The sequence below is a fragment of the Colobus angolensis genome, unplaced genomic scaffold (genome assembly GCF_000951035.1).
Source record: "Colobus angolensis palliatus isolate OR3802 unplaced genomic scaffold, Cang.pa_1.0 Scaffold301, whole genome shotgun sequence".
Lineage (NCBI taxonomy): Eukaryota > Metazoa > Chordata > Mammalia > Primates > Cercopithecidae > Colobus > Colobus angolensis.
In genome coordinates, this window is record NW_012116278.1 from 3263407 (window position 1) to 3278440 (window position 15034).

General features: G+C 45.2%; 1 protein-coding gene across 2 annotated transcripts in view; it reads right to left on the bottom strand.

Annotated features, from left to right (window-relative positions):
• Positions 1–1968: 1968 nt before the first annotated feature.
• LOC105517537 (chromosome unknown open reading frame, human C9orf91) overlaps positions 1969–15034 on the bottom strand; it is a 31565-nt gene continuing 18499 nt past the window's right edge. For both annotated transcript variants that reach the window (XM_011950084.1, XM_011950085.1), the window contains exons 5-8: positions 14571–14681; positions 11354–11434; positions 9695–9877; positions 1969–5270 (exon numbers count right to left, since the gene is read on the bottom strand). In XM_011950084.1, coding sequence (XP_011805474.1) covers positions 5091–5270; positions 9695–9877; positions 11354–11434; positions 14571–14681 — 555 coding nt within the window. In that variant the 3' untranslated portion in view covers positions 1969–5090. The remainder of the gene's footprint in view (positions 5271–9694; positions 9878–11353; positions 11435–14570; positions 14682–15034) is intronic.

Here is a 15034-nt window from a genome sequence, read left to right on the forward strand (position 1 = left end):
CCAACATGGTGAAACCTGATCTCTACTAAAAACACAAAACAATTAGCTGGGTGTGGTGGCACATGCCTGTAGTCCTAGCTACTGGGAGGCTGAAGCAGAATTGCTTGAACCAGGAAGTAGAGGTTGCAGCGAGGTGAGATCGGGCCACTGCACTCCAGCCTGGTGATGGAGCAAGACTCTGTCTCAAAAACAAAACAAAACAAAACAAAAAAAACCTACCAAAAAGTCCAGAGCTAACATTATATTTAATAGTGAAGGCCAGGCATGGTGGCTTACGCCTGTAATCCCAGCACTTTGGGAGGCCAAGGAGGACAGATCACCTGAGGTCAGGAGTTTGAGACGAGGCTGGCCAACATGAAGAAACCCCGTCTCTACTAAAGAAAAAAAAAATGTATAAAAATTAGTCAGGTATGGTGGTGCAAATCTATAATCCCAGCTACTCGGGAGGCTGAGGCAGGAAAATCGCTTGAACCCGGGATTGCGCCACTGTACTCCAGCCTGGGCAACAGAGCAAGACTCTGTCTCAAAAAAAAAAAAAAAAAGTAGTGAGACACTAGAAACTCCCACTACAATCATAAACAAGGCAAGAATGTTCCCTCTTACCACTACTCTTCAACATCATACTGGAAGTCCAAGCCAATGAAATAGGACAAGAAAAGGAAATAAAAAGTATGCAGATATACAGATGAGGAAGGAAGAAATAAAACTGTCTTTGTTTACAGGTTCTGAGATGATTATCTCATCAACAAAAGAATCAACAAAAAACTCCTAAAACTAATGAGAGGTTATAGCAAGGTTGCAAGATACAATGTGAATAGATAAAAGTCAATCACTTTCCCATATATGAGCAATGAACAAATGAAATTTTAAACTAAACACACAATACTATTTTATTAGCACCCCCAAAAATAAGGTATTTAGGTATAAATCTTATAAATCTAATAAAATATGTACAAGATCTATAAGAAAAACTACCAAAAAAAAAACTGTAGGAAAAGGGAAAAAACCCGATAAAACTGATAAAAGAAATCAAAGAACAGCTAAATAAATAAAGATAGATTCTATGTTTGTGGACAGAAATCAATATTGTGAAAATGTCAGTTCTTGCCACTTGATCTATGGATTTGATGCCATCCCAATCAAAATAAACAGTGAGTTGTTTTGTGGATATCGACAAACTGATTCTAAAGTTTACATGGAAAGGCATAAGACACACAATAGCCAAATCAACATTGAGAGAGAAGAACAAGGTTGGAGGAATCACACTACCCAATTTCAAGACTTACTATAAAGCTATAGTAATCAAGACAGTGTGTTTTTGGGAAAGAACAGACACATAGATCAATGGAACAAATAGAGAGCCCAGAAACAGACCAACATAAGTATAGTCAACTGATCCTTGGGAAAAAAAAAAAAAGCAAAGGCAATACAATGGAGCAAAGAGAGTCTTTTCAACAAATGGTGCTGGAACAATATGCAAAAAATTAATCCAGATACAGACCTTACATCCTTCAGAAAAACTAACTCAAAATGAATTACAGACCTAAATGTAAAAACACTCAACTATAAGATAACATAGGATAACATAAACTAGAAGCCAATAGCAGCCAGCAGCTGCAGAAGAAATGCCCCCCACTGACTGAGCCCAGGCTTTGTGCTTCACATCAATCACTTCCATTAATCCCCCTTATTATCACACTCCCCCCTTAATAGATGAGGAAATTAGGTACAGGAAGTACAGAAAGAGTGAGTATCTGGCCCAAAATCAACGGCTTGCTCTTTATCTCCTTGCTATGTTATCTCTGGATGCTGAATTCCAGAGATTTGACTAAAATCTTTATTGACATAAATATACCCATTGGCACTGAAATAGGTGAGGTCTGAGGCAGACTGAATAGCCTTAACTGTTAATGACCTGCTACATCAACAAAAATATACATCAGGTATCTACAATATACATGACAAAAATTTTTTTAAGCAACAATTTATTGAGCTTTCACTCAAGTTTGGAATTCAAAGTTGCAAGCACTTGACATTTTTTTACATCATTATTTAATCCTTACAACAACCTGCCAGGTACATGCTCTTATCCCCATCCTATAGATGAGGAATGAGATTCAATGAGAGGAAGAACATTGTTCTTAAGTGGAAGAACTTGAATTAGAATAAACGGAACTCTAGAATCCGTGCAATGAGTTATCGCCTTCACTCTCACTCGAAGACATTGCACTGCCTCCACCATGGCCACAACTATCACTAACACAGAGCCTTAAGACTTAGGAGCTGGCTGGGCATGGTAGTTCACACCTGTAATACCAGCACCATGGGAGGCCAAGGCAGGAGGATCACTTGAGATCAGGAGTTCAAGACTAGGCTGGGCAACAAGACCCTATCTCTCTGAAAAAATTACATTTAAAAAACATAAATAAAAATTAAATAAAATTTAAAAACTGATGAGCATTCTTGTGTGTAGTATGTGATCTTCACAGCAACCCTGTAAAGTAGGTGAGACAGAGATCATAGAGATTTTATAAATGAGGAAACTGAGGCACCGATGCAGAGAAATGTACATTGTGGGCATACCCTGAAAGCCCTACCCACTAGGTGAGACCATCATCCATTCTAAAGAAAGGAAAAGGCAGGAAAAGAAACACACATCAAAGGCTCTTAAGTAGACCTTAAAATTGAAAAACTGCTGCTTTGTCATTTACAAACACATTTTTATTCTCTGTTATTTACTTACCAGGATTCTAGGACTGAATGAGAAATACGGGCTTCTTTCTATTGGTCATATTCACAGCCAACATTTCCTCTGTGCCAGGTCAGAAAGATAGTGGTCACCTCTGTGAATAATTTCCTTGAGCAAAGCTGCTCTCAGCCTTGACTAAAGCAGCCTTTCCAGGGGCTGGTCTATACCCATGGTCTCTCTTCTCTGGCACACAGAAAGTGAATGGTCAGACTCATCTCTTGAGTGGTGAGCCACGTGCTTATTACACTTCTTGTTCTCCAGATCCACTTTATTAAAAAGCGAAATGACAATCAGAACGGTTAAGTGACTTAGCCAAGGTCACACAACTTGGAAGCAGCAGATCAGGAAGAAAATTCCAGGTCTGCTAGGTAGGCCAGTCTTCTGTCCAAGGGCATCCTAGGCCCAGGTCATCTCAGCCATGTGGGGTTGCCAGATGTTTCTGCATCTGGATAAAGACAGGTCAAGAGCTATGAAGGGGCAGAATAAGCTAGAAATTCCCAGAACTTTGGACCTAGAAGGGCCCTTAAAAATCATCCAGGCCGGTTGTGGTGCCTCACATCTGTAATCCCAGCACTTTGGGAGGCCGAGGCTGGCGGATCACCTGAGGTCAGGAGTTAAAGACCAGCCTGGTTAACATGGCAAAACCCCATCTCTACTAAAAATACAAAAAAAGTATCCAGGCGTAGTGGTGCACACCTGTAGTTCCAGCTACTTAGGAGGCTGAGGCATGGGAATCACTTGAACCCAGGCGACAGAGTTTGCAGTAAGCCAAGATCGTGCCACTGCACTCCAGCCTGGGTGACGGTGCAAGACTCTGTCTCAATTACAAAGAAAAAAAAAAAAAAATCATCCAATCCACCCATTATATAGATGGGCAAACTGAGGACCAGGCAAAGAAAGCAACTTGCCAAAAATGACACAGCTTGAAGTGGCAGATCAGGTCCAGAACCCAGGTCCATAGCAATGTCATCATTCAAGTGAGTTTGGACAGCAATCTGCAAAAGCTGCTGTGGGGATGGCAAAGCAATCAATCCACTGGATTTTTTTTTTCCTTAGCGGTCCAGGTCATGCACAAAAAGTATAAGATGTAGTCTCTGTCCTTAAGGAGTTTACAGTCTAGTTAGAAAAACTGGCATATACACAGGAAAACAAAATCAATACCATAAAACATCAGAACAGGCAGCAGCTGTATCAAGAATTTAAAGAAGGCAGAGAGCAGCAGGGTTGGCTGTGTGGGAAGGCTTCCTAAAGAAGGGCTTAAGAAAGCTGGACTTTGAAGCATGAATAGGAGTCCAACAAATGGAGAGGAATAGGTATGTCAGTCCAGGAAAGAGCTTTAACTCATAAAGGGGTTTTGCGGGAGATGAAGCCAAAATCACAGATGAAGCCTAGGTCTTGGGGGCTGGGGATCCTTCAGATGCCAGGTCAGGGCATTTGGACTTGGGTCGATGAAACAATAGGTCTTCAAACGTGTTCAGGAGCAGATCACTTGGAAGCCTCTGAGCTCTTCACAGAATTCCACAAGCGGCTGATCACACTTCATTCCAGGACAGTGTTTGTGTCGGGAAACATAATCATTGTTCTACATCTGTAATATAAAACCACCACCACAAGCGTGCATGCCTGTGAACAAAGTCAGTCCTCAAGTCAAACAGGATCAATCTTTCTCAAATATTCCTATCAACAGTTATCTGCCCTTGATCTCTTTCTTCTGTCTCTGTCTTCTGTAGACTGTGTACTGGTAGACAACATGTACACGTACCACTGCTTTTCACAAAATATGGGGGAGAAAAACATAAAAAATTGAGAGAATTCTGAAAACATTTTTTCTTTATATTGGAAAAAGGCAGTCTGATAATTTTAGGGGTTCAAGGCAATGCCACAGAGAGCAGTATCCTCTCTGAGCCTCAGTTTCCCCATCTGGCATGAAGGGGTTGGAAATGGAAACATCATCTGAGGCCAAGTTTTGGACACATAATTTGCCCTGTCTGGTCATCTTCATGTCTCCTGGGCTCTCTGGACAATGAAAGCGATGGGGGTCCAGTCCTTCCATACGTGTCCACAGTTCTAAGCAGCAGAAAGAGTAGCTTTGGTGGGACTAGTTCTGTAACCATCAGCTCCCGCAAAGGCCAGGGGGTCAGCATGAGATGTCAAACAGCATGAGATTTGTGTGCTGGGCCCTGGAGTGAGTACAACACCCCAGTGGCTGACATCACGGGCCCCTCTGGAGTGCCCCTGGATGCTTCTCTCCTCACCTGGGGCTCCCCATTGGCCATCTTGGGCTCCTGAAGCCTTCCCGACTGCTCAGTCTTGGAGGAACATGAGTACCTTCATCCCTAGGTCACCTGGCCAGGAACGGGCAGCACCCTGTGCCCAGGACGTAGGCTTCTATGAGCTGACAGGGGCATGGAATTCTCGGAGAGTTCGTGTGTCGTGTCCCCATTGCCTGAGGGAGCTGGGAGGTCACTAGAAGCCGGATGTAGTAGCCGCCAAACACTGCCAGCAGCTGGCGGGCCATTTCCTAGAAGAGGCAGGGAAGCAGATTGAATACCACAGGGGAGTCCCTTGAGGAAAAACGGCTTAGGCACCAGGGGAAGGCCACACTGCTTTCTTGCCCCTGGACCCAGGAGTGATGCTCACTAGGAAGAACCAGGCCAGGTCAGCACCTGGGACTCTCAGAAGATGTCAGCCTGGTCCAGAAGCCCAGCTCTGCAATTCATGGCCTGTGGGGCTCCTGCAGCTTCAGTGTCCTCATTGCCAAGGTGGGTAACTAATTGCTGAATGGCAATAATAATACGCACAAAAAAAATATGCAACCTCAAAGCCCTAGAGAAATTACCTAATTTCTAATTATCTAATTTTTTAAGCCTAGTTGGCCGAGCATGGTTGTTCACACCTGTAATCCCAGCACTTTGGGAGGCCGAGGTAAGAAGATCACTTGAGGTCAGGAGTTTGAGACCAGCCTGGGCAACAGAGTAAGACTGTCTCTACAAAAATAAAATTAAAATTAAAAATATATTTTAAAAATATAAAAAGAAAGTAAACCTAGCCAGCCAAATACATTCTTTTTCCACTTTCAAATGTCTATGAGTCTGTCAAGTACGTGAGACCAAAGTGACTCACTTGAAGAAAATTACTAGTTAAATGTGGAGGTGGGGAGAGGAATATTCCCATTACAGCAGAATTCTTTAATTCATACAAGGTACCTTGTAGATTTGTTTACACAAGTACTCCTAACATATTAAAAGAAATTGCTTACATTTAAATATGATCACTGACAGTAAAAGAAAAAAAAGAAAGAAAAACATTAAAAAGGGAAAAAAGAGATTGCTTATCAAAATTAGGTTTATCACAAAAGGACAAGTACTATATGATTCCACTAATACGAGGCACCTAGAGTAATCAGTTCACAAGGAGAGAAAATAAAATGGTGGTTTCTAGGGGTTGAGGGGAGGGAGGAAGAAGGGAAGGGGAAGTTAGTGTTTAAAGGGCACAGAGCTTCAATTTGGGAAGATGAAAATATTCTGCAGATGGCTGATGGTGATGGTTGCACAACAATGTAAATGTACCTGATGCTGCTGACCCATATACTTAAAATGGTTAAGATGGTAAATTTTATATTATGTATATTTGCCACAATAAAAAAATTTTAAGTAAAAAAGAATTTTAAAATTGCATTTAATATACTTTTTTTTTCTTTTTTAAAGACACAGCACAGCCGGGTACAGTGGCTCATGCCTGTAATCCCAGCATTTTGAGAGGCCAAGGCGGGCAGATCACTTGAGGTCCAGGAGTTTAAGACCAGCCTGGTCAACATGGTGAAACCCCATATCTACTAAAACTACAAAAAAAATTTAGCCGGGCATGCTGGCACATGCCTGTAATCCCAGCTGCTTGGGAGGTTGAGGCAGGAGAATCACTTGAACCCAGAAAGCAGAGGTTACAGTGAGCCAAGATCGCGCCATTGCACTCCAGCCTGGGCGAAAAGAGCAAAACTCCGTTTCAAAAAAAAAAGACATAGGATCTTACTATGTTGCTCAGGCTGGTCTTGAACTCCTGGGCTCCTGCCTTGGCCTCCCTACAGTGTTGGGATTACAGGTGTGAGCCACTGTGCTAAGCCTTACTGCACATTCTTATTAACACGGTTGGTCTGTAAAGATCCATTCACTGGTATAGAAGATGGGATCTCAGGGGAAATGCTTAAATTCCTTAAGCATGGTATTGAAGCTCTTTCACAATACTTGTGTCCACTCTGAATGTAATGAAATAAGGTGTGGGTTACACTAGGTATGTCTGTAGAGTTAGTAATTAAGGATAGGCTTTAAAGTCAAAAAGGCCAAGAGGGAATTTCAACTCAGCCACTCTGTGACTTCACATTATTGAGCCCATTTCTTCATTGGTAGAATAAGGAAAATAGTAGCACTGACCCCTGTAAGTTAGAGTGAGGATTAAAGAGACTAACAGAGGCCAGGTGCATTGGCTCACACATGTAATCCCAGCACTTTGGGAGGCCAAGGCAGGTGCATCACCCGAGGTCAAGAGTTCGAGAACAGCCTGGCCAACATGGTGAAATGCCGTGTCTACTAAAAATACAAAAATTAGCTGGCCGTCGTGGCAGACGTCTGTAATCCTAGCTACTCAGAAGGCGGAAGCAATAGGATTGCTTCAACCCGAAGGCTGGAGTTTGCAGTGAGCCGAGATCACACCACTTCACTCTAGCCTGGGCAAAAGCGCAAAACTCCCTCTCGGGAAAAAAAAAAAAAAAGGGAGAGACTAATAGACAGAAAGCATTGAGCCCAGTGCCTAGTGCTCCACAAATGGCATCAATATCTTTCCGTCATTATCACTCAAAAAAGCAGAAACCCCACATGGTTCATAAGATTAGCTTTTGTTTCAAGTGATCCTTTGTGCTAGAAAATAGTTCAAGTAGTTTACCACTCACTAGCTCAGATTGGTCTTCTCGCCAATTTACTCTAAAATCAATAATGTAAGAAGCAAAGAACTATAGCAAGAATATTGGCCTACTTAGAATCAGCAGGGCTGGCTTCTGCCCTGGGCTTACTGCACTCTCCCTTTCTGGCAACCTTGGGCAAGTCAGCTGACCTCTTGGAACCTTATTTCACCCATCAAGGAAGAAGGGAAAATAATTCATACCTCGAAGAGTATGTTAATGAATTTTATGCATGAGAAAAATCCGTAAAAATGTAAGAGGTCATTATCACGGTCTTTCCATCTTTTACAGACAACGGGTTCCTACTGAAATGTGACCATCTGGCACAGGTTGAGACTTGGGCATCAATTATATTTTCCCTAACTAAATTATAAGGGCAGCTACTTTAAAAACATGTGTACACACACTTGATACTCATGACAGGAAATTGTATTACCATTGGTTGGAATGAATCTGAAAATAATCATTTAAAAGACCCATATTTAATGGGCTATTGCACAAAAACCCACAGATGCATGTCACAAGAAAGTACATAACCTTATCAATCTCTTCTCTTTAAAAAAAAAAAAAAAATTCAATAGGATAAAGTGAAGAGGTTAATACATTTTACCATTTCTCTCTCTCTCTCTTTTTTTTTTTTTTTTAATATTTTGGCAGGGCACGGTGGCTCACACCTGTGATCCTAACACTTTGGGAGGCCGAAGTGGGTGGATCACTTGAGCTCAGGAGTTCAAGACGAGCCTTGGCAACATGGTAAAACCCTGCCTCTAAATAAAAATTTAAAAATTAATATAAAAAGATAAAAGATTTTAATAGAGGCCGGGCATGGTGGTTCATGCCTGTAATCCCAGCACTTTGGGAGGCTGAGGCAGAAGGATCAACTTGAACTCCTGGACTCAAGTGATCCTCCCGCCTCAGCCTCCCAAAGTGCTGGGATTACAGGCATAAGCCACCATACCATCCTGTCACTTTCTTTTTTAAATAGTGCTACTTGCAGGCTTCCTACTCCCCACCAGCACAAAAAAGAAAGTCTGGGCTGGTTTGGACCTTGAATTCCCAAACCTCTTGGCTAAAAAGATATAAGTGCTCTTCTGAAGTTTCAAATGTCACCTGAAGTCACCATCACTGCTGGTCTCCCCGACAGTGGGTCTGTCCTCATGATGAGAAGAAGGTAGCACAAGCTGCACACCACATTTTCAGATTTCTGGCCTGCCAGTGCTGAGCCATAGCCAAGAGGCAGCGTGGATGGCAGGACCCAACAGAACTCTGGGGCGGGAGGAATTGGAATTCAACAGAAATGCAAAGAAGTGGGAGGTCGAGGCAGGTAGATCTCTTGAGCCCAAGAGTTGGAGACCAGCCTGGGCAACATGGCAAAACCCTGACTCTAATAAAAATACAAAAAATTAGCCAGGCATGGTGGCACATGCCTATAGTATCAACTACTCAGGAGGCTGAGGTGGGAGGATTGCTTTAGCCTGGGAAGTTGAGGCCACAGTGAGCAGTGATCACACCACTGCACCCCAGCCTGGATGGCAGGAGTGAGACCCTGTCTCAAAACAAAACAAAACAAAAAAAATGCAAAGAAGAGTCAACTATCTAACTGCAATTAAAGTAGATGAATGAATGGTTGGAGAGATGAATAAATAATTGATTAATTGACTAAGATCCAAATATTTGTCAATATGTTCATGGTTAAGTAAGCTATAATCTATCAACATGCAACTACCCATCCAATGCAACCATCAAAAAGAATATCCAAGATATTAAATAATGCAACAAAAAGTCCCAACAAATATAAAATGCTTAACTATTTTTTTAAGTGCTAGGATGAAGTGCTAAGAATGAAAAGATTGTAAACTCTGAGCTAGATTTGTATAGTGTCTACCAACTGAGAGAAGCCATGTCCCAGGGAATCTAGGAAGCCTCCACATAGACTTTCTCTATGCAAATTCCCCCGAGGGAGGATGGCCCCAACTATCCCCAGTGCCTGTTACCTCCGGCTCAGCCTCAGGAACGAGCTGATGAAGCTCAGTCTGCATGAGTGGCCTCTCGTTAGGACAAGAATTGCCAGGCAGGAGAGGAGCATCCTCCAAGTCCTCAGGCCCCTCCGCTGTTACAGGGCTCACCCCAGTCTCCATGACAACACACAACTGGCTCAGTCTGCTTCTCAGCAAGGACTGCAAAGGAAACAGAGAAGGGGCTCAGGAGTGCCTAAATCAGGTGGTATCTGCGAGGCTGAGTCCCTCCCCAGGCTGCAGACAGAGCAGAGGATGAGGTCTCAGACTCAGACGATGACCTCAGAAAAAGCTGGTCACATGGGTGGTATTACATAATTCCCTACAGATGGTCATTAATAGTTTCTAAATATTTTTCCTTTTATGGTCAGGCACAGTGGCTCACACCTGTAATCCCAGCACTTTGGGAGGCCGAGGCGGGCAGATCACTTGAGGCTAGGAGTTCAAGACCAGCCTGGCCAACATTGTGAAACCTCGTCTCCACTAAAAATACAAAAATTAGCTGGGTGTGGTGGCGCATGCCTGTAGACCCAGCTACTCGGAAGCCTGAGGCATGAGAATTGCTTGAACCCAGGAGGCGGAGGTTGCAGTGAACCAAGATGGCGCCATTGCACTCCAGCCTGGGTGACAGAGCAAGACTCTGCCTCAAAACAAACAAATAAACAAATGTCTTTCCTTTCATGCCCTCACTTGCTCAAAACAGCCTGGGATGTGGGTATCTTTATCCATATGTTGCAAATGAATAAACTGAGACTCAAAGGCCCTGCCTGAGGCCACATAGGAACTAACGAGCCAGATTCAGGGCTAAGTTACAACTCTGACTTCAAGACCCACTGCAGCCGGGGCTCAGAAAAGGCTGATCCTAGAGAAGGAGTCCAGGCTTCAGAGACAGGAGGCCTGGCCTCCAAACCTGGGCATCACCAACCAGCTCCATGACCACAGGCTGGTAATAGGTCATCCCGGAGACTGCAGAAGCAGAGCAAGATCCCTCTGGTTTTCTTAATAAATGGTAGAAAGGCACTGTGAACAAGTAAAAGTTGCCTCAATGCATGATACTTTGGGATCCACCAAAATTTATTATTAATATTATAATTATAAAGAAATACATGGCTGGGCACGGTGGCTCACACCTGTAATCCCAGCACTTTGGGAGGCCAAGGCAGATGGATCACCCGAGATCAATTCAAGACCAGCCTGGCCAACATGGTGAAACCCCATCTCTACTAAAAATACAAGAAATTAGCCAGGTGTGATGGCAGGCACCTGTAATTCCAGCTACTCAGGAGGCTGAGGCAGGAGAATCGCTTGAACCCAGGGGGCGAAGGTTGCAGCGAGCCGAGATCGCGCTACTGCACTCCAGCCTGGGCAGCTGAGTGAAACTCTGTCTCAGAAACGGAAAAAAAAAAAAAAAAGAAAAGAAATATATGCTCACCATAGGAAATGTGGAAGAAGCAACGAGTTAAAAAGAAGCAGAAAAGCAGCCATAATTCCCGAGGCAAAAACCACCACTGATTGATTGTAGGTATTCTTCCAAATAACTTTTTCTTAGACATTTTCCCACCCTTAAGATAATGCAATCGATACAACTTGGCCTCCTGGTTTTTGGTTTGTTTTGCTTTTTCACTGAAGATATCTTACCTCTTGGCTAGTCTTCATTTCTTGAACATGATCAGACAAAAACTGCACACAGTTCTCCAGGTCGAAGTAGACAAACCAAAGCTGTAGGGAGAAGCAGCAGTGACCACTGTGGCTCAAAGCCAGCCCAACCCTGAACTCTCCCTCCCCGAGACAGTCCTATTTAGCCTGCTGTCTGGCAGGAACGTGCCATGTGGCTCCCTCCCAGAGTTCCACACCACGACCACATCTCATTTGCATGGTTGGTAGAAAAATGGCTTTGTGTGTAAGTTTAGAAAAGGTCAAACCCTAGGCCAGATGCAGTGGCTCACACCTGTAATCCCAGCACTGTGGGAGGCCGAGGCAGGCAGATCACTTGAAGCCAGGAGTTCAAGACCAGCCTGGCCAACATGGTGAAATCCCTATCTCTACAAAAAATACAAAAACATAGCTGGTATGGTGGTGGACGCCTGTAATCCCAGCTACTCAGGAGCCTGAGGCACAAGAATCGCTTGAACCCAGGAGGTAGAGGTTGCAGTAAGCCAAGATTGTACCACTGCACTCCATCCTGGGTGACAGAGCAAGACTCTGTCTCAAGAAAAAGGAAAGGGAAAGAGAAAGAGAAAGGAAAGGAAAGGAGAAAAAGTTAAACCCTGTTTAAAATGGCTGTGGCTCCATTTCCCACAAGCTGCTGAGCATCCCAGACAGACTCTGAACCCTCCTGGACATCACCTGTCCACCTGAGGCCACCTTCATCCTCAATGGGCGGGGTGTGAACATGCAAATGAGTGAAACCCTTCAGAGCTGACATCTGTAGCCCACAACCAGGTCTGAGGTAATCAACCTGGGTGCTTGTGGGGAGAGAAGCAGGGTGAGAAGTCCGTACCCCATCTGTGCCTCCCCTTCCACCCCAGGGGCCAGCCAGGCTAAACTTAACCAGGCTAAAATCCTCCACGCTCATGTTACAACATCCCGTCAAGACCACAGCTGCTGCACATCCTAATTGAAATTCTTGGAGAAACTGGTGGCCCTTGTCCCAAACTCCCATCCACTGGCCACCTTCTCTGGTTCCCAGACCTCCTTCCTCTTAATGACTGACCCATGAGACCCAAAGTCACAGCCTTCTTGCCAACTAGTCTCCCAATGTCTTACCCACAAGGGAGGATTTCTCAAATGATTCCTTTAAAGCTTTTTACCACGAACATTTCCAAGCATATACAGAAGTAGATGACAGCAACTCATCCTCCTGCTGCAACTGTTAGGTCACCTCATGACCACTCTTGTTTCATCTTCATCCTCACTTGGTACCCATCCCCAATACCTCCACCTCCACTGCACCCCCCAGGGAATCTGAAGGACATCCCAGATAGTGTATCACCTTATCCCAAGACACTATTTTGAAACTGAGAGAATCCAGTTGTCTAAAAACATGTGTCCATTCCTTTTTTTTTTTTTTTTTTTTGAGACAGGGTCTCACTCTGGCACCCAGGCTGGAGTACAGTGGTAGGATCACAGCTCACTGCAGCCTTGACCTCCTGCGCTCAGGTGATTCTCCCACCTCAGCCTCCCAAGTGGCTGGGACTATAGGCATGCAACACTATGCCCAGTTAGTTTTTGTACTCTTTGCAGAAACAGTTTGCCATGTTGCCCAGGCTTGTGTTGACTCTTAGATTCAAGCAATCCACCTGCCTCAGCCTTTCAAAGTGCTAGGATTACACGTGTGAGCCACTGTGCCCAGCTGATGTGTCCATTCCTTTTTTTTTTTTTTTGAGACAGAGTCTTGCTGTTGCCCAGGCTGGAGGGTGGAGTGCAGTGGCACGATCTCGGCTCACTGCAACCTCCACCTCCTGGGTTCAAGTGATTCTCCTGCCTCAACCTCTGAAGTAGCTGGGACTACAGGCGCATGCTGCCATGCCCTGCTAATTTTTTTGTATTTTTAGTGGAGACAGGGTTTCACCATGTTGCCCAGGCTGGTTTCAAACTCCTGAGTTCAGGCAATCCACCCGCCTCAGCCTCCCAAAGTGCTGGGATTACAGACGTAAGCCACCGCGCCCGGCCCATTCTTTAGTCATCTATCCATCCACGCATTCATCTAACACATGCCAAGTCACTCTGCATATCAACGGATAAAGGAGATTGGAAGATAAACGAGGCTAAAAAGGACCCCCACATTCCAGGAGCTCCCAGTCTACAATGTCACACTTGAACTGCCGAGAATCTTGTGATGCCATCTGCTTCACTCCAATGTTAGGCAAGATTATCTTATACCTACACCATCTCGGGTGTGATAGGCTCCACAAACACAGGGACCTGCATGTGTTCTCTGCTGCAGCCTCAATCCCTGGGACAGCGCCTGGTACATAATAGGCTCTCAATAAACATTCATGGAGTAACTGAGGCAGGTGCGTGAGGAGCCTCTTCCCAGGTCCCCCGTGCACACCTACCCCTGGGCTCCCACCAGGCAAGGGGCAATGACTGGTGAGAATGCAGATGTGGTGCCAAGGAGGTTTTGCAATTCCACCGGGTAGATCAGGCATGGATGGAGGAACAGGAGAGTTCAGCCAGGATCAGGAGATCTGCCCTAACTGTGTTCCGACCCACCCTGCGACTCCATACTAGTCACTTTGAGATCTCCCCACAACCTTCAGGGCAAAGAGAATGACCAATCCAGGCAGACAAGGCCTTCAGCATCTGACCTGCCTCTCCAGCCTCATCTCTCCCCGCTGTGTCACTCTGGTGTAGCCCCAGCCATGGTGAGCTCCATGCAGCCCTTCAAAGGGACTCTGTGTATCTTGCCTCTCAGCCTTGTTGGGGGCTGTCCCTTTGCTATAAGGCCACAGAGGCTACTGTGGACTGTCTCACTACATGCCTGTCACCCACTGCCAGGACAGGGACCTTGTATGGGCCCCTCAATGTCGTCAGTGTCCAACTGAGGGCACAGCACAGAGGAGGCTCTGTCTGTCTGCTGAATAAATGCCAGGTGAGCAGCAAGGTTTGGACGCTATCTGCGCTTCCCTTCCAGCCCTGCCACGTGGAGGTTCCAGGCCACTGGTTACAGAACAGAGAAGGTGTCCTGAGGAGGAAACACCAGGGCAGGGAGGAAGGAAAGGGCTGCCGACAGCCATCTCATTAGCAGACTACTGCAGACACTGTGCAGGTTGGGAGAACATGAGGCCACTGCTCTGCATTAGCCCAACATAAAACTGGGCCATCAGGAGGAGGTCACTATGAGACACAGCACCTGAATCACACTCTGGCATCCTTCCACCGTGTCTGTCACCCCCAGCAGCACCCGATGTCTCAGGAGGGCTCCATTGGCAGCTGTCAGCCTCAGGTCCGTATTGGTGTTGGCCTGTAAGACAAATGTCAGGCCCATCACCAGACCTCCACGCTACTTGGGAGCTCCTGGGCTCTGGGCAGTAGAAACACACCATCCCACCCCTAGATGCCAAGGGACAATGCCCATCCTCAGGACTGTCCCACTTCCTCCCCTATTAAATGGGCTGGGGTGGAGGCAGGTGCAGTGACTCAAGCCTGTGATCCCAGTGCTTTGAGAGACTAAGGCAGGAGAATTTCTTGAAGCCAGGGGTTTGAGGTCAGCCTGGACAATGTAGCGAGATGCTGTCTCTATAAAAAATTGTTTAAAAATTAACTAGGTGGAGGCCGGGCGCGGTGGCTCAAGCCTGTAATCCCAGCACTTTGGGA